Source organism: Balaenoptera physalus (genome assembly GCF_965194825.1).
Source record: "Balaenoptera physalus genome assembly, chromosome: 20".
NCBI lineage: Eukaryota > Metazoa > Chordata > Mammalia > Artiodactyla > Balaenopteridae > Balaenoptera > Balaenoptera physalus.
Window position 1 is genome coordinate 16,493,182 of NC_138901.1, and position 21,490 is coordinate 16,514,671.

Here is a 21,490-nt window from a genome sequence, read left to right on the forward strand (position 1 = left end):
ATAAGGTAGGTCCGAGGCAGGAGGACCACTCAGGAGGCTGATGCCATTTCCAGCTGAGAGATGATGGTTGCTTGGTTGAAGTGGTCTGAGATTAGATGTATTTTGAAGGTCGAGCCAAAAGAGTTTCTCGTGGATTAAATATGGTTGTGAGAGAAAGAGAGGAGTTGAGGATAACAAGCTTTCCAGCTTGAGTTACTGGAAGAATATTTTGTTGTGTTTTACAGAGGAGGAGAGGACTATCAAAAACAGATTTTTGTAAGGATGTGAGAATTTTAGTTTTGGGACACTTATTTTGTATCTGGCCAATTTTGTAGCCTTTACTTTACAGTGAACTCTACTTCTGATAGTTTCCCTGTTTTCTTCTCTGAGGGGGTTTTAATAATTAATTTTTATTAGAGTATATTTGATTTATAAGGTGTTTCTGCCGTACAACAAAGTGAATCAGTTATACATATATCCGCTCTTTTTTATATCCTATTCGCATATAGGCTGTTACAGAATATTGAATCTCTGTGGGATTTTAAGGCAGACAGTTACATTGCCTGGGAGGAAGGGTTCTCGATATGTGCGGGTAAACAGCCTGACGGAATGATTTCTCTCAGTGTCCACCTTGTTGCCTTTACATTCCTACTTGGGGCTTTATAAGTGTTACCGCGTGCAGCCTCTGGCCAACTTCCTGATACTTGATGGTGTTCAGATGTGCTGGCTGAGGAGGAATCTCCTGTATGATTATGTCACAGTGCCTTTTTGAATAATGTTGCTTCTTGGATAACCTGATACAGTATTTAGTCCTTTTCCTTGCTCAACAGTCAGTGAATACCATTTCCCATCATTTTATGGAAATGATGCTTCAGCTTCTTCTCATTTCCAACTAAATATCCTTGGATATCAAATACAATTTTCTGTGTACTTTCATCTAGCTTTCATTTCATTATTTGTAACGCAGGAAAGAATGAGCTCCTTTTTTTTTTTTTTTTTTAAAGTTTGTGGAAGGGATTGGCAATAGATGCCTTCACTGCCTTTGGTTATTAGAAATTCTATATATGATATAGTGATTAGAAATAGAAATCTATCTTTTCCTCATATGTTCCTTTTTTTTTTGCCTTAATGCTTCTAAATTTTGGTTATTGGAAATTTCTCTAGCTAATCAGAGATTAACCTGTATTCTTAGTTTCTAGCTGTGTGAAACTTTAAGATTCTAATTTTAATGAGTATTTAAAGGGAAGTTGGTGGAGTGCAAATTGGATTTCAATAACTGTCTAATATCTGAAACTGGAAAAAGGATTTTTCATAACCCAGTGGTAACGTGGGTACTCTTGTCCCCCGCCCCCTCATCCTATCATACAGCATGTCCTTCCGTTTTATGTACTACCGTGTGTGTGTGTGTGTGTGTGTGTGTGTGTGTGTGTGTGTGTGTGTGATTTTTTAATTTTATTTTATTTTATTTACTTGGTTGCACCAGGTCTTAGTTGCAGCCAGCAGGCTCCTTAGTTGTGGCATGTATGTGGGATCTAGTTCCCTGACTAGGGATCCAACCCGGGCCCCTTGCATTGGGAGCTCAGAGTCTTAACCACTGCGCCACCAGGGAAGTCCTGTGCATTCCTTTCTAATTGGACTCCTGGGCTCATGACACTGTTGTTACTGGTCTATGCTTCGCTTTAGTTTTTAAATAATATACACCTATGACACCACTGCCCACCTCATACCTGATTACCTAAAAAATTATAGGGAAGCCAATGGACAGAACCTTTGTTGGAGGGGCAGAAATGCTAAGGCAGTTGCAAAACATGTGCACACAGCCTTTACCGCTTCCCCAGGGATCTCTAGGTTACTTTTGCTTATCTTTAAACTTTACAAAAGAGAGTATAAGTTGTCTTACGGGACTTGGAGTTTCAACATTATGTTACTAACATTTAAAAATCTGTGTTTTGGGGACTTCCCTGCTGGTCCAGTGGTTAAGAATCTGCCTTCCAATGCAGGGGACACAGATTCGATCCCTGGTCGGGGAAATTAAGATCCCACATGCCCCGGGGCAACTAAGCCCAGGGGCCACAACTAGAGCGCCCACATGCTGAAGCTACAGAGCCCTCACACAACTAGAGAGAAACTGCAAGCCACAACTAGAGAGAAGCCCATGCGCCGTAACAAAAAAAGATCCCATATGCCGCAACTGAGACCCAACACAGCCAAAAATTTTTAAAAAATAATAATTTTAAAAAACACTGTTTTTTTTCATGTAGCTGTAGTTCATTCATTTTCACTGCTCCACTGAGCAAATATATCGTAGTTTAGCCATTCTCCTCTTGATGTGCATTTGGGTTTTCCCTCAGGTTATTTTATTTTCTAAAAAATGTTCAGTGCTGTTACTCTGAACATTCTTGAACATGCCCCCTGGTATATGTGTGCTAAGGGTTGGGGGGTGGTGGTGTATATCCATGAATTAGAATTGCTGGGTGGTAAAGTATGCAAATGTTCAACTTTATTGGATAATGACTGTTTCTGTTATTGCTGCCTAACAAGCCACCTCAGATTGAATGGCTTGAGACAACGTTTATTTTATTCTTGCAGATTCTCTGGGTCAGAATTCAGAGTAGACTTGGAATGGCCTGTCTCTGATTCAGGATGTCTGGGGCTTCAGCTTGGGAAGATTTAAAGGCTGGGGGCCAAAATACCTGGGACTAGAGGATCACTTCCAGGATGGCTTCTTCACTCACATATGTGGCACCTTGTTAGGGATGCCTACATGGCTTTGCTAAGGGACCCTTGGCCAAGTGCCTCCTCACTTGGCCTCTTAAGTGACAGCCTCAGAGTTGTCAGACCTCACACGTGGTGTCTCTTTGTTTAGCAAACAAGGGTGGAAGCTGCCTGTTCATTTAAAACCTGGCCTGGGAAGTTACCTAGCATCACTTCCGTCATATTCCATTGCCTGAAGTGGTCACAGGCCCTCTCAGATTCAAGGGGCAGAGACAGAACCCCATCTTTTAATGGGAGGAGTGTCAAAGAACTTTAGCCATATTTTAAAACCACCATAATACAAATTTCTTCAGAGTTGGTTGTACCAGTTTATAGTTTTTAAAAACTAATTTTAAACATTATTACAGCATTATTATTGATTTATTGAGATTATTTTGCCATTTAAAAAACATTTTCAAGCACTCTTCTAGAAGCTATAGGCCTATGGATTTTTGTTTTGTGTATAAGGTAATTCCCCAATACCAAGCTATGGAAGAGAAAAATGATGGCACTTTCACTTGCTGTTAGAAAAGTTTCTGAATTCTTTTGGAGAGTTGAAACGAAGTTGTTGGAGGACTATTAATGAAGGCTTTTTAGTGGTAAAGTTGAAATTGCATTGTACTTAAGGGGTGAAGGGAGCCACTGGTAGAGGCTGAACAGAGAAGTCACAGGATGAAACTGAATTGAGTTACTGTTCTTGATCTACATTGAATGTTTTGTGCCTTGATAAGAAAGATTCTAATAGTTTAATAGGTTATTTTTACTTTATCAGTGTTTCCTTTGAGGAATATATGTAACTGGCTATTTCTAACAATTTCTAAATTACTTAATGTTTAAATTTTGTGTGGTAGAAAGTTGTGTGTGTAGTTGGGAGTCTAGTATGTGTAGTTGGAAGTTGGGGGTCTAGTTCTTATTCTACCATAAGTCTTAGCAGATCAGTTGCTTTATCGTATCTATGAGAGACTTGGTTTCTGGAGTTCTTTCTTTTCTTCTGTGATTCTGTAATTAATGATGTGAGTTTTAAACTAACCAGAAAATGTGAAATGAACCAAACTGTTTCTATTATATTTTTCAACCCTGCAGGCTCCCTCTCACTTAATCTTGTTGGAAACTACCCAGGGGAATAATTCACTCTCCAGCAGTTAGGTGGTATTCACCTGGTGTCTTTGAGCAGCTTAAGCATTTTATGGTCACCCTCTGTGATGACCCTACCTGTCTCTGGGGAAACAATAAAAGCTGCATGTGCATGTTTTGCAATTGCCTTAGCATTTCCTGCCTTCCACAAAGATTATATTTATTGACTTCCCTAGAACTGTTTGGATTGTTTAAACGCACTTTTTGGTGGGAGTGAGAGTGTCCTACAAATAAACTGTTTTTTATTCGTAGTGTCATAGTGAAGTTTTTGTCTTTAGTTTGAAATCACACGTAGCTCTGAAAAGCTATATATGCATGCTACCATGTAATACACCTCTAACATTGTCTTCATCTCTAGAATGTATATTTTTCCTAGGATTTCTGTTTAGCTTTCAGGAGCTGTGTAATTGGTGGTGGTGGGGTAGTAGTGCTATAGAACTGTTGCTGCTCTCTAGAGCTTTATACTGTTTGCTCTAATGCAGCAGTGGAGAAAGAAAAACTGTTGTAACCTTTTGTTCTTCAAAATAATTATGCTTGTCTTATAAAAACAGCTGAGTATTGTAAAAGAAAAATTGGAGCAATTTCAGAGTGATGAACCTTTACCTGGTCAGATCTTTAGAGTGTCTAAATCAAAAGGAGAGACTGGAAAGAAAAATTGTTCCAAACCTTATCTGGATAGAATCTTTCTGTGTGATGTAATTTATAGCCTTCTGGAAAGAAATTAACATTTCTGTTAAAATGCTGAAGCAATTGTTTGATGAACTTTAATGGGATTAGGCCTAGTTTTGGGAATTTAGTTACCTAAGCGCTCAGTTGACTGTCAGTTTTAGTGCATTATTAATTAGTCGGCACCTTGTTTGCAGGAATGTGCCTTAAACTGTGAGCAAGATGTTGAGTCTCCTGCTTATAATGTGACACTTAGGAGCAAAGATGGGTAGAATTTTAGAGCTAGAAGGACCCTAGTGATCAATTTTGCAAGTGAGGAAACTTGAGGGCCATGCAAATATAGACTAGATTGGGGTCTTGATTTCCTTTAATAGTGGGAGTCTTTCTTTTTTTAACATGTTGCCGTTTGGATGATCAGTGTATGTTTTCCTATTATTTATATGGTTCCTGCTTATTTCTAAGAATAGATCATCAGGCTTAATTTTATATATTTTTATTAGGAAAATGAAAACATTGTAGCACTGATCAGGTAGTCTTATTTCTGAATCAGTAAAATAGGTGTTAAATTTTTAAAGGTGACATTTGAGTTACTGTTACCTGTGCCAGTTAGTTACAGAAGCCAAAGTAATTTTTAAAATCAGAATGTAACTCTTAGTTCATTTTGGCCTGCCATCCTCATCTGAGCATCTTTTTATGATTGTTTTCAGTTACCCCAATAGTAAATGTCATTGTATTGGGTGCTTTTGTTTCTTGGGATAGGGTCTTGAAAAAGTGGCATAACTGGATCAAAGGGTATGAGGATTTTTAATTGATAATTTTCCAAAAAATTAACTTTCTGGGTTTCTTCTGTTCTTTAAGAATGGCTCCCCAACGTAGCAGTTCTGTTAAACTCTTTAATACATTAGAGATTTATTTTTGCATATGGTATGAAGTAGAAATTCCCTCTCCCTTCCCCGCCAAAGGCAGAGTTGGTTATGTCAGCACCATTTATTAAGTACACCATCCTCTGAGAATTGAAATGAACTTTTGTTGTATATTAACTTGCCATATATGTTTAGATGTAGGTTTATACTGTATTTTGCGGTCTGCTGACTTATTTGTCTATTGTGGTTTAAATACCATGCTGTCTTTATTATACTAAACTTACAAATCGTAAGTTTAATAATTGATGGAGCAGATCCTCCCTTAATTCCTTTTCAAAGTATTCTTGGCAAGTTTTGAACTTTGATCCATGTGAATTTGAAAATTATTTGTCAGATTCTTGTCCACATTTCTATATGTCTTCTCCAAACATGACACAACAAAAAACCTTTTAAGAAATGCATCAGACATTATTTTAAAGAAAAATTTCACTGTTATGAAGTTGTCACAACGAAGAATATGAAGTGTTCTTTGTATTTTCAGAAATGTTCTTTGAATCTCCATCTTGTGTAATGTCCGGAAGTTTTAATTATCTTTGTATTCTTTTCAGTTATGTGCTAAATGCCTGTTACCTAATGGCACTGCCTTTTTTTATTACTACTACTAATACTTGTTGCTACTTTTCTAGGTCCAGGTTATAGCTTTTCTTCCCTGCCTTTGCATTTTTACCTATGTTCCTACCACTGCTTGACTTGCTCTTCGCACTCCTTAATCCAGCCTCATTTCTGTCCTTCCATTTGTTAGAACTCAGCACAAATACTTCTGTGATCCTTTCTTTAACCGCAGTATCCCTTACTGGTAATTTTTCTAAATTGCATGTTTTTGGCAATTAAATACTCTTTTCACTGATTTCAGCATCTCTTCACAGAACCTTTTTACAGTGAATTAAGCACCCTCCCCCTTTTTGATATACTTTTTGAGAAAGTTAATTTGGCTGTGATACTCTTTTAAGAGTGTGTGTGTGTGTGTGTGTGTGTGTGTGTGTGTGTGTGTGTGTCAGGTGTTAAGAATAAGAACTCTGGGCCAGAGTGCCTAGGTCAGATCCTGGCTCTGCTGCTTATCAGCATAGTCACCTTAGACAAGTTACTCAACCTTTTTAAAATTAATTTCCTTAAATTCCTCATAGTAAAATGGGGGTAATAATGGTAATAGTACCTATCTGACAGGGTTTTTAAGTTACATGAATTAATGTATGTAATGTGCAGTGTTCTGAACATAGAAATTATAAGAATCACAAATATGGTGTTCTATACTATGTTATTTAATTCTCATAAGGAAGCATTAGTAAAATGAAATAAGACTTAAAGCTCCTTATTATCTGACCACTGTGCTTTTTCTCACTAGACCAGTTGAAAACCAGAGCCTCTAACTACATTGCCTTTTATTCTAGGAGCACATGAAAGATTTTTTCCTGTGTGCTAGGGGTTTTTATGAGTATTCGCAAGAACTGGTTCCTAATGAGTTAGGATGAACAATTACTGTGGTCACTTGTCAGTGATCTTGAGTTTATCAACATCACTTTTTTTTTTAACTGAGGGACCAGTACAGAATAATCTGCCTGTGAAGCCGTCTCCCTTATCACCCTCCACCCCTCATGCATAATCCTGCCAAGCATGCTGGAACTCCATCCAGAACAAAAGATACTTGGTCTCTGGTTCCTTTTTCTCAGGTGTGTTTAAGGAATACACATTTACCAAAACAAATATTTGTCATTAGATGGAAAGGCTTGGAGTGCCTTAGGGTAGCTGAGTTAGTTCAGCTGGGTATGGTAGTCAGGAGTTAGGGAGAGCAGCAGCAGCTACCACTTACTGAACACTTATAATGTTCAATAAGTTGTGTTAGCACCATAATGCAGATCACTACTCACTGATGTCTCCAAGTTGTTAGGGCAGGGGAAATGTCTTTGTGCCTTCAGTCATTCTGCACCGCAAGCTAGTTTGATCTCTGAGGGCTAACTAGGTCATTAAAATGTTTTCTTAAGGGTTTTTTGGAAGGTGGGGTGGAGAGTGCATTTATATACTATGTGGTAAACAAAAACTTTGACAGAATAATTTTCAAGTTCATATGGAAAAATGTTCAAAAGTTGCCAAGAAAACTTTGAAATAGAATATCTTATATATGTCACATAATTCGAGGTTCTAACTATTAGTAAATGGTATGAAAATGTGTGGTAATTGAGGTGATGTGAGAATTCTGTTTTACTGTGTCTAAAAGCATCCAGAACATTCATAGTACCCTCTGTATGCATCCATTCAAGTTGTGTATGGTTGGTATTAAGAACATGGATCAAATACCTTGCTGGCAGTTTTCACTTTGTAATATAGCTTTATTTTTCCTGGTCTGTGTAGGTTTAGAGTAGGAGTGTGGACTATAATTTCGTGTTTCCCTCTGCAAGAGAGGCTAGAGTGGTTTATGAGATCTGTTGGCACCAAAGGCGAAAGGGGTTAGCTTCATTCTAGGATTACATTGGTTTTTATCTATTGGAAGGAAAAAGTTAGGATCACAGTTCTAACCTCTGTCCTCCTTCCTCCCTCTCTCCATTCCTGTTTTCCTCCCTCCCTTTAAACAAATATTTGATTACCTTCCATGTGCCAGGCATTGTTCAAGATACCAGGGGTGTGATGGTGAACAAGACAAAAATCCCTGCTCTCCTGGAGAGGGTTCTAATGGGGGAAACAGACAGTAAGATGGATAACATGAGTAAAATATTTTATATGTAAATTCAAATTATAAAACCAGGAGGAGGAATAGAAAGGGGTGTTGGGGGGGGCAGAGGCTTGCAGTTTTAAGATAGGGCAGTCAAGGGAAGGCCTCAGTGAAGTGACGTGAGGAAAAGACCTGAAGAAAGTGAAGAAGTCTGCCCTGGGAATAGCAAGGAAAAGGCCCTGTGGTTGATGGCTTGCCTGGCACGTGCAGTGAACAGCAGTGAAAGCAGTGACTTGAGTGGAATGAGCCAGGAGGAGAAAAGGAGATGAGGCCAGAGAAGCAGCAGGGATGGGGTGGTAGTTGGTGCCGCGTGACCATTTGGGGCAGTTGTAAGGACTTGGGGCTTTTATTCAGAGATGGGAAGCGACTAGAATGGATTATGGAGAGAGAAATAACATGTTCTAAGTTGTCCTTTTATACAGCATCACTTTGGCTGCTATATTCATGCTGAATAGTGGGAATGCAGTCAAGGATGAGAGCCAGACCATTTAGAAGGCTCTTGTAATAATCAGGGCAGTTTCAACCAAAGTAGTGTCAGTGATGTGGCAAAAAGTTGTTGAATACTAGATAGATTTTGGAGATCGTGCCAATAGATTTGCTGATGGACCGAATGTGGAGTCTGTATGTGTGTTGTGTGTTTGTGAGAGAGAAGCGGGGGTGAAGGATTTGAAGTTAAGGATGACACAGATTTTTGACCGGAACAGATCCGTCCAGTTAGAGCAGGTTTGGGGTGGTGTAAGAGATGGGGAAGTGGCAGGGGATGGGATTGGTTTTGCACACAGTTTCAGATGGAGGTGTTGAAAGCAGGTGGATATAGGAATCTGGGATTTGGGGAGGGGCAGTCTCAGCTAGAGATAAGAATTTGAGGGTCAGAAACATAGATGGTACTTAAAGTTATGAGATTGGATAAGATCACCTAGGAAGTGAGTGTAGAAAACAGGATTTAGAGGTGTGGGCAGTTGGAGTCTTAGAAGGAACTTTAAAAGGCAAGAGAAAAACCAGGTTAATATGATGTATTGAAAGACAAGTGAAGAAAGTAAGGAGGAAGGAGCAAGTGATCACCTGTGTTAAATACTGCTGATAGGGCAACGATGATAAAGACTGAGAATTAGACATGGGGTTTAGCACAGTGGAGGTCATTGGTGACCTTTATTAGCTGTTTCAGTGCAGTAGTTGGGGTGAGAACTTGGATTTAAGAGATAATGGTAATGGGGAGAGAGAGGTTAAACATAGTGAATATTTGTTGTAAAAAGGAAAGAGAAAAATGGGGTAATAACGTTTCCCCTGGCCTCTTACTGTTAGCTGTGCTGCAGGGCTATCCTGGTATTGTGAGTGGTACTCCAGATCCGTCCAGGGGAGTGATGAGCCTGTCTGGGCCACTTTTTGTTGCTAAGTTGGAAGTCAGGAAACACCAGGCCTTGGTAACCTTCTGTTGAATGGAATTTTTTACATGCCCTGTCACTGTGTTATTCTTCTAGTCCTGAGGTCCCTAACCAGTTCACCTTCCTCTTTTCCACCTTTCAGAGTTTTTCTTTGGTTGCCTCTTGCATTATTTCCAGGGTTTATAGTTGTGTTTAGCAGGGATGGGCTGGGAGAAAAGAGTCTACAGCATCTTTCCTGGACCAGAAGTGCTTCTACTTATTTTTAAGAACTGATAAATTAACTAACAAATTGACTTTTGATTCAGCTTCATTTTCTTTTCTTTTTTTTTTAATAAATTTATTTATTTTATTTATTTTTGGCTGCGTTGGGTCTTCATTGCTGCTTGCGGGCTCCCTCTAGTTGCGGCGAGTGCGGGCTACTCTTCGTTACGGTGCACGGGCTTCTCATTGCAGTGGCTTCTCTTGTTGTAGAGCACGGGCTCTACGCACGCGGACTTTAATAGTTGTGGCTCGCGGGCTCAGTAGTTGTGGCGCACAGGCTCTAGAGCACAGGCTCAGTAGTTGTGGCGCATGGGCTTAGTTGCTCCGCGGCATGTGGGATCTTCCCGGACCAGGGCTGGAAACCGTGTCTCCTGCGTTGGCAGGCGGATTCTTAACCACTGTGCCACCAGGGAAGCCCCTCAGCTTCAGTTTTCTTGAAGATGTATCACTTGTTCCTAAACCTCAGTATCTCTGAGTAATATTTCTGAGAGTATGTTCTTACACACTTCTTGCGTAAGAACTATGTAAGAGGCTTTTTATTCAAGCAGATCCCTGGGACTCACTTCAACTCTTAAGATAATTCTTATACACACTAAAGTTGGAACAACATTCCTGGAGGTTGAACATTGATAAGAACTTTTGTTCTTTTATCTTTCAATAGCTGGCTCAGTGATAGTAGCAGTGGCAGGGCCAGGATTTGGAATTTAGTGTTCACTGACTCTAAACACTATGCTTGTTCCAACAAGCTGTATTTTATTTTTAAAGTGAGGAGAAACATGTTTCTCTATAGGAATTCTATTATTGTACTACAGTTAATCTATTGGGCTAAATACAGAATTGTCTTTGTTCTAGAGATAGCCAGAAACAAGTTCTCCCCATGGAATAAGAAGTTCTGATGTCCTCCCTCCCCTTTCTTCTTACCTGTCAATACGTTGTACTTTTCTACTCTTTCACTCTCCTTTAAGGAGCCCAGAGCTGGGGAGTTAGGGAATGGTGAAGAGAAGAGGATTGTTTTTCTTTCAGTCTTAGTTGTGATGTTTGTGAGAAGCTTCTAAGTCCCATGCTGCTTACAGTAGGTACTTTAAGTTGTAAGATGTGATCTCTGTCAGTCTCCTGCTTTGGTGAGTGAGCTGGATCAAATAATAGCTACTCTAACACTTTAATTTATGGCTTTTGAGTGAATGGGATTACTTAACTAGTTAGGATTTTCAAAGGAGGAATTAGTATCACATACAGAATTTGAATGTTCTGACCTCAGTTTGATTTTTGAAAGGTGCTAAAATGGAAGTCACTCTAAAAAGATGGATTTTCTAGGCAGAAAAGTAGACAGAGGCTTTATCGGTTCACTCTGGAGGAGCCATTCTGGATTAGCAGTTCTTTGACTAACTGAGATCCTTTCAGTACTTTGTCATTTTCCTTTATGAGTCCTATTCTCTAAAAAAGGCACAGGAACTAGGCCAGTATTTTGTTCTGAATCTTCGTGCTCACATTCCATGTCCAGTTCTACACCAGCCACAAAGAACTGTAAGCCACTTCCATCCTTCTGTGTAATGCTGTATTTTTCTCCATTAGAACACTTGAGCGTGTCTAAGGCATTCAGGTCTTTCAGACTTCAGTTAGGTGTTTTTTTAAGGGTGAAAATCAAGCAGGACAAGCCACTGGCTAAATAAGTCTCATATTTTTTATATTTCCTGGGAATTCCTTATTTGTAAAAACTACATGTATGCAGATATCATTGAAAACTGATTTACAGCTAAAGCACATAGTAAGTAGTGCCTGTAAGAAGGCATGGATAATCCAGTTGAAGACCAATCATATGTATGGCATGACTTGGAAATACGGAATACGTAAATAACAAAATAAGGGGATCCCACTAAGCTTGAAGAATACAAAGTAGTGAATTGTGAGATACAGTTCACCAGGAAAGACTCTAAGAGGGAGATGGTTTTTAGGGATAAAAGATGTTCCTGGATATTTTCAGGTTGGAGACTTGCATAGAACAAACAGGACTCAGCCTCAGCCTTAGGACTGCTGAGGGTCTGTGTTGGAGAATTATTGTTTCTTATTTTTATTGTGCCTGGCAGATTATATATTATGTATATGTTACCATGTTTAATAAAAAGTCTGGCAGATGGGCATTTAGAAGAGTTTGAGGTACCATATATAATTCTTTAAAAGTTGGGGTTTTTTTTTTAGTATATCTCAGTCTTAAACATGAAAAAATTGAATGTACCAGTAATTTATCTGCTGATCTGGAGAATAATAAATAACAAACTAAAGGTAGTTTAGAGGTGTCAGTTTATAAAGTTCAAAAGTGTGGACTTCGTGACAAGAGTACAATCAGCAAAATTCACAGTGTGGGAAATTCTAAAGGACAGATAGGTCTGTTTCTTCCACAAATAAATTGCGAGGGGGGAAGAAAAGGAAAACTTAAAATTTGAGGTGTATTAACCAGACGCAGTGTGTGGATGTTATTTGACTTTGATTTGGACCAACCAATGGAGATAATCCAGGAAATTTGAACGATAGCTATATATTTGACATTAAGGAATTACTGTTTTTTAAATTATGAAAGTTATATATGTCAAGTTAATTTACCTTTTAGAGACACAAAGAAAAATACATACCAGGTGTAATGATCTGATGATGGGGATTGGCTTCAAAATTAATCTGTAAGAATGGGGGATAGATGTCTTGGATGAGATAAGATTGGCCAAGGGTTGGTAGTTGAAATTAGTTGGTGGTTATATGGGAGTCCATTATCCCTTAACTTGTATTAAAATTTTTTCATTTAGAATAAGAGTTCCAAGATAAATTAAAGAACATGGGCCAAGATCAGGATTGCTTATATTGTTTCATAATACTAACATGGATTAGAGTCCTGTGTGATCTGGCCCTACCTACCTATATCCAGTGTCAACTCCAGTGCATTCTTCTCCTTCACTGTCACAGCTCTAGCTCCATAACCTGTATACAAGTCATTTCTTCTTCCTAAGACATACCACAACCCTCAGTATCTTCTATATCTCTCCATATCTTCTACCCCTACCCCTTATCTCAGCAAGTTTGCTTGTTCAAGTCCTAACTTACTCTTTGGAGGGCAGGTTAAATGTTTATACCACAGAGAAGTCTTCCAGATCCCCCCCAATCTAAATCTAGTGTCATAGTTATGATCTCCTATCTCACATTTTGCATGATTATTTGTTTATTAACATTTGTCTTCTCCATTAAACTCTTCAGTTTACCGTTCTTGTTTGCTATTATTGTATCCCCAGAACCTAGTAAAATCCCTGGTAAATAATAGGTGCTTAAATATTTGTTAAATGGAGGGGAGAAGGGAAGAAGAGTTCCTGGTGGATTGAAAACTTGGCTGAAATAATCTGCCAAAATACTCAAATCTCATTTCAGTTTCAGAGGTAATCTGGTTTAAGCAGTAAGAAAAAGAAAGAAGGTTTAAGTGTTCAACCCCCTGAGTCTTTATCAGGATGAATTGGATCTGGTACATTTATTTCCAGTTGCTACAGACATCTCTGGAAAGCTGATGTAACCAGTTAAAGTGACAGGCACAAACTGTCTCCTTAACCCACTGTTATCTATAAGTTTTATTTTATAGCTAAAACGTGGGATATTTGATGCTAGACAGTTTGGTTCTTCCCCCCACCCCGTACTTTATTTCCCTCATCTCTGTTAATTTGGGAGCACGGGGGTAATGTCGTTGAATTTGTGGCTGAATACAATGTCTCTTCTAATGAACTACTTTGGATTTCATGTTTAGAGTAGAACTGCTTTAGATGACTCTGAAGCCCAACCCTCAAGAAACTCTTGAGAATTCTGTTGCTAATTGAAAACACCTATTTCCTGATTATGTCTGCCTCTTAGAGATTTCTTTTCATCTCTTTATTTCTCTTGTATCTTTTATGATATGGAATTGAAATCCAAGGTTTATATTTATTTAATAATTGTTCTTTTCTCATATACGTATTGTACTTTGCAGTTAGGATTACATCATTTTATGAATGCCACATCATGTGAGACTGATGTTGCTATTATTTCTAGAGGTCAATTTACATGTCTAGGATTATACAAGGTAAATAAAAGTAGTAACTTGACTTAAACCAATCTTCCTGCTCTTCCCTCTATTCTTTTCACACTGCTTTTGAGCTAGGTAGTTAATACTTGTATACACATTTTTTTTTTATGTGACTCTTAGTAATATTAAGATTTTATGTTCCTATCCCATAGAGACCCTCACTCTTAACCCTGGATACTGTGAGTCTAACAACTGTGTGCTCGGGATGTCTGATGGTGATCTCAGTTTTACTTAGTCTGCTTTATTGGTTTTTTATAAGTCATCTAAAGATCCTGGAGATTTCAGAATGTAGGTGTTTCAGACATTTTGCACATTTGGACGTAGCACATAACTATCGGATCGGTTTTGGTTGAACATTGTACTGTGTAACTTGCTGCGGACAGTCATTTTACTTTTATCTTGTTAATGGAATCTTTATTTGCATAAAAGGGAAGAATTGGAGATAGGACTGAAATCAGAATCAAAGATGGAATTGCCACCATTCAGGCCTTTGCAGCATACTGTTGTTACTTTAATGAGATTTAAAAACATTCCTAGATCAGGGAAAAGTATAATCCACCAGCACTGTTCTACTGGACTTAAAGATTTCCCATCCTGGACTAGAACTAGGTGACTTAAAGGCAGCACTAGGTCAAGTGTTTGACATGGTTCAGTGCCTAGCTTTAGTGTTACTTTTAGGTAAATCAGCTTTTGCTGCAGTTTATCTTTGAGAAAAAGGAAGTACAGTATCTACCCCTGCTGTCTGTGGCAGCATTGAAGATAGGATTGATCAAATACAATCTCTTTTATTGAACTCATTGACAGTATGTTGGCAGTAAGGGGTGTAGCAAATCTTTGTCTTTTCTCTGTGTTAGTAGAAATTACATTCCTTGTTGTTTTTCTTTTAGTAAGGTTAGTGGTAACCACCTCTAAGTTAAGTGATTCTTAAGGTGTAGTAGGAAAGGTTTTATCATTGACACCTTTGAAGATTCAATGGATAATATCTAATTTGTAATAAAAATGGAAGGAGCTTGGTCCTCACATTTAAGAGAAGTTAAATCTCCTTACATCAAAGTCCCCATGTTGATCTGTTTGTCCTCTTCTAATGAAACATTACCATTCAAGAGGATTTTAAAGAATTAAAAACAAAAATTAATCCCATTTTTGTTTTCTACGTTGGCCAACATGTAACCTGAACTCTAAATTTTCTAGTACTTTCCACTATTTAGCTTTAAAGTGTTTATAAATACGAGAGCTTTTTTAGAGGAAACGATTTTTTTGTTCAAGTAAATAATTATTCTTAGATCCCATAGAATATCTTAAGTTCTAGGTATGTGGTAATATTCTACTAACCCTGTAAAAAAAAGAACTATTAAAGCTCTGTAAGTTCACATAGCTAAAAAAGAGTCTATTTATACAACATACACTATTTTATACAAATAAATATTGGTACATAGCTGGCAACATTACAGTTTACTATTCATGTGATATTACAAAAGCAAATATTAGTACTGTATATTTCTGCATTTAGGTTAGTAACCAAAAAGCAATTCATTGTGTAAAAGTTTAATGGATTTTTATACAGCACATGCAGACAAAGAAAATTTACCAGTAAAACATTTAATAAAAGCAAGGAACAAAATACGAGTTAAAATGAATTCCCATTCAGGTAGTAAGTAGCCCAGTACATGTAGACATATATGCTGGTGCAAACTGGCATAAAGTACATGGCAGAACAACACCTTGGAAAGCATCCTAGTGTCCTGCACAGACAGCACAGAGCAATTATTTTACTAATTATTAGCACAGAGTAAGCAATAGGAAAGAGTTGAAAAGAACTCTGTGGACTGTTGGAATCCACATCTTTTTCTTCATTATTGATAATGACTGCAGTAGAAACCAGTTCATCATTATATTTGCGTAAGTATCACTCTGCAGCCTTAGTCACGTGTTCTATTTAAAGCATGACCCTACTTTTAAATCAATGTCTCTTGTTTTGAGCTATAAATTATCAGAGTAATAAATTTACATTTTGAATATTAGGGGCGCAATCTACCTCTACTTCTGGTAAACTGAGTTTCTGTGGCATGTTGTTTTTGCTGAGGAAACAAAAACATAAACTCTTACACTTGAAGCTGTTATTCTTGCACTATGTTTTGTGCTCTGCTCTGCCACTGGGGTGTGGTAACATCTTCACAGCTCACCTCAGGCTTGCTAAACGGTACACCTCCCACCTTTGTTAACAGTTCAGCTTTCTGTCCATGTTGCTGGTATTTTGAACACAAGATACTTTTTGGACACTTGGGGTGGGGTTTTCCATTTTTCATTAACTACCACATTGTGACAACTTCCTGCTGAAAATTACATCTGGTTAGAAACTGTCATATGACAAATGTATTTGTAGAATGAAACCTGTTCATAATTGGGGGTTGCAGCCCTCCCTTAATGCTGCCTGTCTTTAATTAGTTTATTTGTCTTTAATTAGTTTATTAGCCAATCTCCAAAAAAATATAACCAGGACGTTAGGTTTTGTATTGGTATTTAGAATAATACTTGTATATCAGCCTGTTAGTTTTGACCTTAAGAAAATTGAAAAGGGCTGTTCATTAATGTGAAAAGAAAAAATGTATTTATCCACCAAAGTTCTTGTGAACTGAAATGTTTTAAGGAATTTTCTTTTCCTTTTGTATTTTCACGTTTTCACACAGTTAAAGTGTTGTGGTTTCTTTCTTATTTTTTCCTTGACCTCAGACAAGAAAGAAAAAGAGAAAAAATCCTTTTGGTTAAGATGTGTCGAAATTCAGAAATAACAAATAAGTTTCATCTTTCCTGCCAATTCAGAGTGCTTGATGTCCTGGAACACTTTCATGAGAAGGCTTATGAGCTAAGTTCAGGATCATTGGGAGAGACTGCCAGGATTCTTTGTCCACCAAGGGTGACTAAGGAGGAAGTGCTGTAAATTGGCCAAGAAATCATCTTTCCCTTGCTTTGGTTTTCAACATTAGAGTATTATTTTGGCTAGCCACTGTCAGTTGTTAAAACAGATTTGTCTGGGAATAAACTGTCATTAAATGGATGTTGTGTTAATTTTATTAATCACTTTTTGGCTTCGAATTGCTGCCTTTTATGATATTTGACTCCCCTTCTACTTTGTTTCCTTGAAGACTTAGGATTTGTAAAGAAGCAGAGAAGCTGTGTGATTCCTTACACATAAGAGTGACAGGAAGAAGTAAGGTTTGAGGAGATTTTATTGAGGAGAAGTAATATGTGATTTATGTTAGGAGTGGGTAGTTAAGGAGTTATTGGAGTAGCCCATTGGTGGTAGATGGGGACTTGGTACTGTGGTAGCTTCAGAAATGAAATGAACCTGTAAAACCAAAAGATTTTACAAGATAGGAAGGTTGCGAACCTTGAAGAGTAATGAAAGTTGGAAATGGGATATGAGGGTTAACTAGCTTTACGTCTTTTAGAAAAGGGGGGACATTTTTATAGTTCAAGAATGATCCAGAGAGGTTATTCTTGACCTCTTGAGGTTCTTTCCTGAATTTGGGCTGGTACTAGACCTGCAGCCAGTATTGAACCAGATGATTGTACTTAAAAAAGAAAGTATCTTTATATCTTGTGCTTTTTCCATTAAGGTTAGGGAACTATATGCCTTGTTTCTAAAGAGGAATAATTGGATAATACTTTATCACAATGGTTGGCTTCAATGGCTTATATTTGGACGGTATTGAAGTTAGTAAAATACTATTGCTATCCTTGATCTTAGTTATTATGGTATGATTAACTCATTTCTAATTCTACTGTGGTTAGATTTGTTCTCTTTTATTATAATGTATTTCACCCTATCAGTGGACTATGTTAAACTTCACTTACAGTCACTAAAAATGTTTGTTAGTGAGTATGTAGAACCTGATTGGAGATGGGGCTAAGGGCAGTATGACTACTTCTTCTCTCTTGGAATAGAATTTTGTGGAAGATCATAAAATATTTTGGTTACAGAATATACCAGATGCCAGTTACCCCCTGTAATATTAAAGTTGCCATTTTCTATCAGACTTTTAGTTTTTAAAGAGCAGTTGAACATTACATTACAGTTAGAGCTAAAATCTAACTTCTTTTCTTTAATTAATTAATTTATTTATTTATTTATTATTTTGGCTGTGTTGGGTCTTCGTTGCGCGCAGGCTTTCTCTAGTTGCGGCGAGCGGGGGCTACTCTTCGTTGTGGTGTGTGGGCTTCTCATTGCCGTGGCTTCTGTTTTTTGCGGACTATGGGCTCTAGAGCATGCGGGCTTCAGTAGATGCGGTGCATGGGCTCAGTAGTTGTGGCTCGTGGGCTCTAGAGCACAGGCTCGGTAGTTGTGGCGCACGGGCTTAGTTGCTCCACAGCGTGTGGGATCTTCCCGGACCAGGGCTTGAACCCGTGTCCCCTGCATTGGCAGGCGGATTCTTAACCACTGCGCCACCAGGGAAGTTCCAACAATTCTTATTATTGTTTTTTGGGTTTTTTAAAAGTTTTTGTATAGTTTTTCCATTCCACATTGTTGAGATTTAGTCGTGTTGAGACATATAGTAATAATTAAATTGATAAACAATACTCCATTAAATTCCTTTACTACTTGTGTATATCTATAGTAGTGCTTAACTTTGTTTAGCTTATTATTAGTTTTTATGTTTTTCCATTCAACATTGTTTTCTGAGATACAGTCATGTTGATACAGATAGTTCTGGTTAATATGTTTCTATTGCTATAGAAAAATCCAGTAAATTATAGTGTATCTATTTCCCTACTTTAGCAAATTAAATTGTAGCTAATTTTTAGTTATTACCAACTATTGCAGTGAACCTGTTTCTTCATGCAGATGTGCAGGTTATATTCTCAGAAATACAATTTCATGATGGCTAGGTATACACATTTTCCACCTAGCCAAGTATTTCCAGATTACTCTGGAAAAGTGGTGGTGCCAGTTTTTATTATTGTTGGCAATGTATGAATTACTGTTTTCTACATCCCACCAACACTTGGTTTTTCCAATCTGGGTTTGAAATGACTTCTTAGTATTTGACCTACTAATATTTTAACCAAAATCTAACAAGGCCTGGCATATTTTTATGTGTTTATTGGCCATTTGGATCTCTCATGTGAATTTTTAATTTATTCATCTTTTGTTAGATTATCTTCTTCTTAAACCTCTTTGGTGGAGTTCTGTTATATATTCTGATGTGTTATTTTTAGTTTTATGTGTTACAGATATCTTTACCAACCAGTAGCTTGCCTTTAACTTTATTAAATCTTTTGCAGTATGTTGAAAATTAGCTAAAATTTTTCTGTGTCTTATTTAAGAAATCCTTCCCTGCCCTGAAGTTCCAAAGATAATCTTATTTAGGTTTGACTTTTCAGATTTAGGAATTCCAAAAATAGTGAATTATATCATAAAGAAAGGAAATAATTTTACTTTTTTCATGTAAAGAACTGGCATCTCAATGCCATTTATTGAATAATTCAGTCTTTTCTCACCGCTCTGAATGCCCATCTCTTTTATATATCCAGTTCTAAGTTTGGGAGTTCTGTATTCTGTCCCACTGGTCTTTTTGTCTTTCTAGACTGCCTTAATCACCATAGCTTTACCCTAAGTCTGTAGTGTGAGTTTTCACCATACTTTCTTTAGAATTTCTCTAGTGTTGTTCCTCCCCTCCACCATTGTGGATTTTTGGATGTTTGTAAGTTTCCAGTAACGACCCTGTGGTGGGGGAATTCCCTGGCAGCCCAGTGGTTAGGACTTTGCGCTCTCACTGCGGAGGCCCCGGGTTCAATCCCTGGTTGGGGAACTAAGATCCCATAAGCCGTGCAGCTCAGTCAAACAAACAAAAAACCCTATGGGAGATTTGATTGGCGCTTATTTGAATTTGTAGGTAGATATGAAAATTGCCATCTTAAAAAATCTATCTCACCATTTATGTTGGTCTTTTGGTTTTATTATTTTCTCTGCAAAGATCTTTTGTGTATAATATTAGCATTTGTTAGTGTTGTAAATAGTTCTGTTTAAAAAAAATGAGTCTTTTCTACTTGTTGGCACTTGGAAACACTATTAATTTTGGTATGTTGATCTTTACTCGGCAACTTTGCTGAATTCTTGGTTAGCTTTATAATTTGCGGTGTCTTGGATTTTCTATGTAGATACGTAATCTGTATTCTTTATGTGTCTTAAAGTAGAAAATATTTCTATCTCCTGAGAAATTAAAGCAATTCAGAAAAACTGTTTGCCACAGACAGGATCAGGATACTTAGAAGGCAGTTTCAGCTAGTTAATTTGGGAAGTATCTATGTGAAGAGTTTTATCCACGTGTGTCCTGTGACATACATGCATACACATACATATAGTCTTAAGTTTTTCTTGACACTAGAGTTGGTCTGTATAAGGGCATTTAGACGTTAAAACCGTCCCATTCCCATTTAGTATAAATGTTGCTGCTACTCTTGGATTTCACTCAGTTTATTTCCTTTTAGGAGGCGCAGGTCAGAATGGAGATGGGCTGCAGACCGAGCAGCTATTGTCAGCCGCTGGAACTGGCTTCAGGCTCATGTTTCTGACTTGGAATATCGAATTCGGCAGCAAACAGATATTTACAAACAGATACGTGCTAATAAGGTAAGGGATAAGTGTCTGGTCTTTTTCAGCTCAGCTAAAAACTATCATTATCCCCTTTTCCCCATCCCTCAGTAACTCTTAACTATGTCAGAGAGAATGGTTTAATATGATCTGATATAGCGGTTTAATTTGTTTAAGAGCCTGGTGTTACTTAGCATAATGCAGACAACACTGTTAGAATATAATGTTAGATTAGCTCATGGGTTTAGAACAAAACAGTTTGAATATCTGGGCTAACAAGGAACATTTAAAAAAAGGCACTATTTAATATAAGCCATTGACCATACCTGCATATTTGTTATATTTATGGAAAAGTGGTGATGACAGTATTTTCATCTTATTTTTTTACTTAGATGCGTTTCTGTTTTACTGCTAAGCTTCCCTTGCTTTCTTGAGGAAGAATAAAGTTTTTCCTGAAAGATCATTCAGGCAAGATTAGACACTGGTGATTTCATTTTCCTTTGTTCTCCTGCTTGCAGTGGACTGACTCTTAACGATACAGCTTTTATCTGTAACAGTGATACTTGTATAGTTTTTCTTCTGAAAAATGTCCTGTGCTTATTTGGAGTTTGACTGGGGGATAAATGTACATGGAAAAGAAATCCATTCAGTAAATAGTTGAGTGACTGCTGTGTACCAGCACTGTTCTCCTTGGTGGGGTCACAGTGGTAAATAAAAATCCTTCTTTCTTGGTGCTTATGTTCTTGCAAGGTACTTATTGTGTTAGCTTGATGCAGTGACCTCCCTGACTGAACATGTGGGTCTAGATGAAGTATCTACTGCTCCTAAAAATAAGTGTCACAACGTTTTTGTCCTGCCTTAGTGCTGGTCAAAGCCTTAAGAAAATTGCTATATACCATGAACTGCATACATTAAATTAATTAGTAGACCAAGAGTTAAAGGATGACTAACTGACAAGATGAACAAAAGGGTAAGAGTTTGAAGTAAAAGTCCTGCAGCCTCCCT

At 37.6% G+C, this 21,490-nt stretch overlaps 1 protein-coding gene across 8 annotated transcripts in view; it reads left to right on the top strand.

The window, feature by feature from the left end:
• The window catches only part of KANSL1 (KAT8 regulatory NSL complex subunit 1), a 188,918-nt gene that overhangs the window by 102,694 nt on the left and 64,734 nt on the right, over window positions 1–21,490 (top strand). For all 8 annotated transcript variants that reach the window (XM_082443083.1, XM_082443081.1, XM_082443085.1 and 5 more), the window contains one exon: window positions 20,383–20,524. In XM_082443083.1, the coding sequence (XP_082299209.1) occupies window positions 20,383–20,524 (142 nt within the window). The remainder of the gene's footprint in view (window positions 1–20,382; window positions 20,525–21,490) is intronic.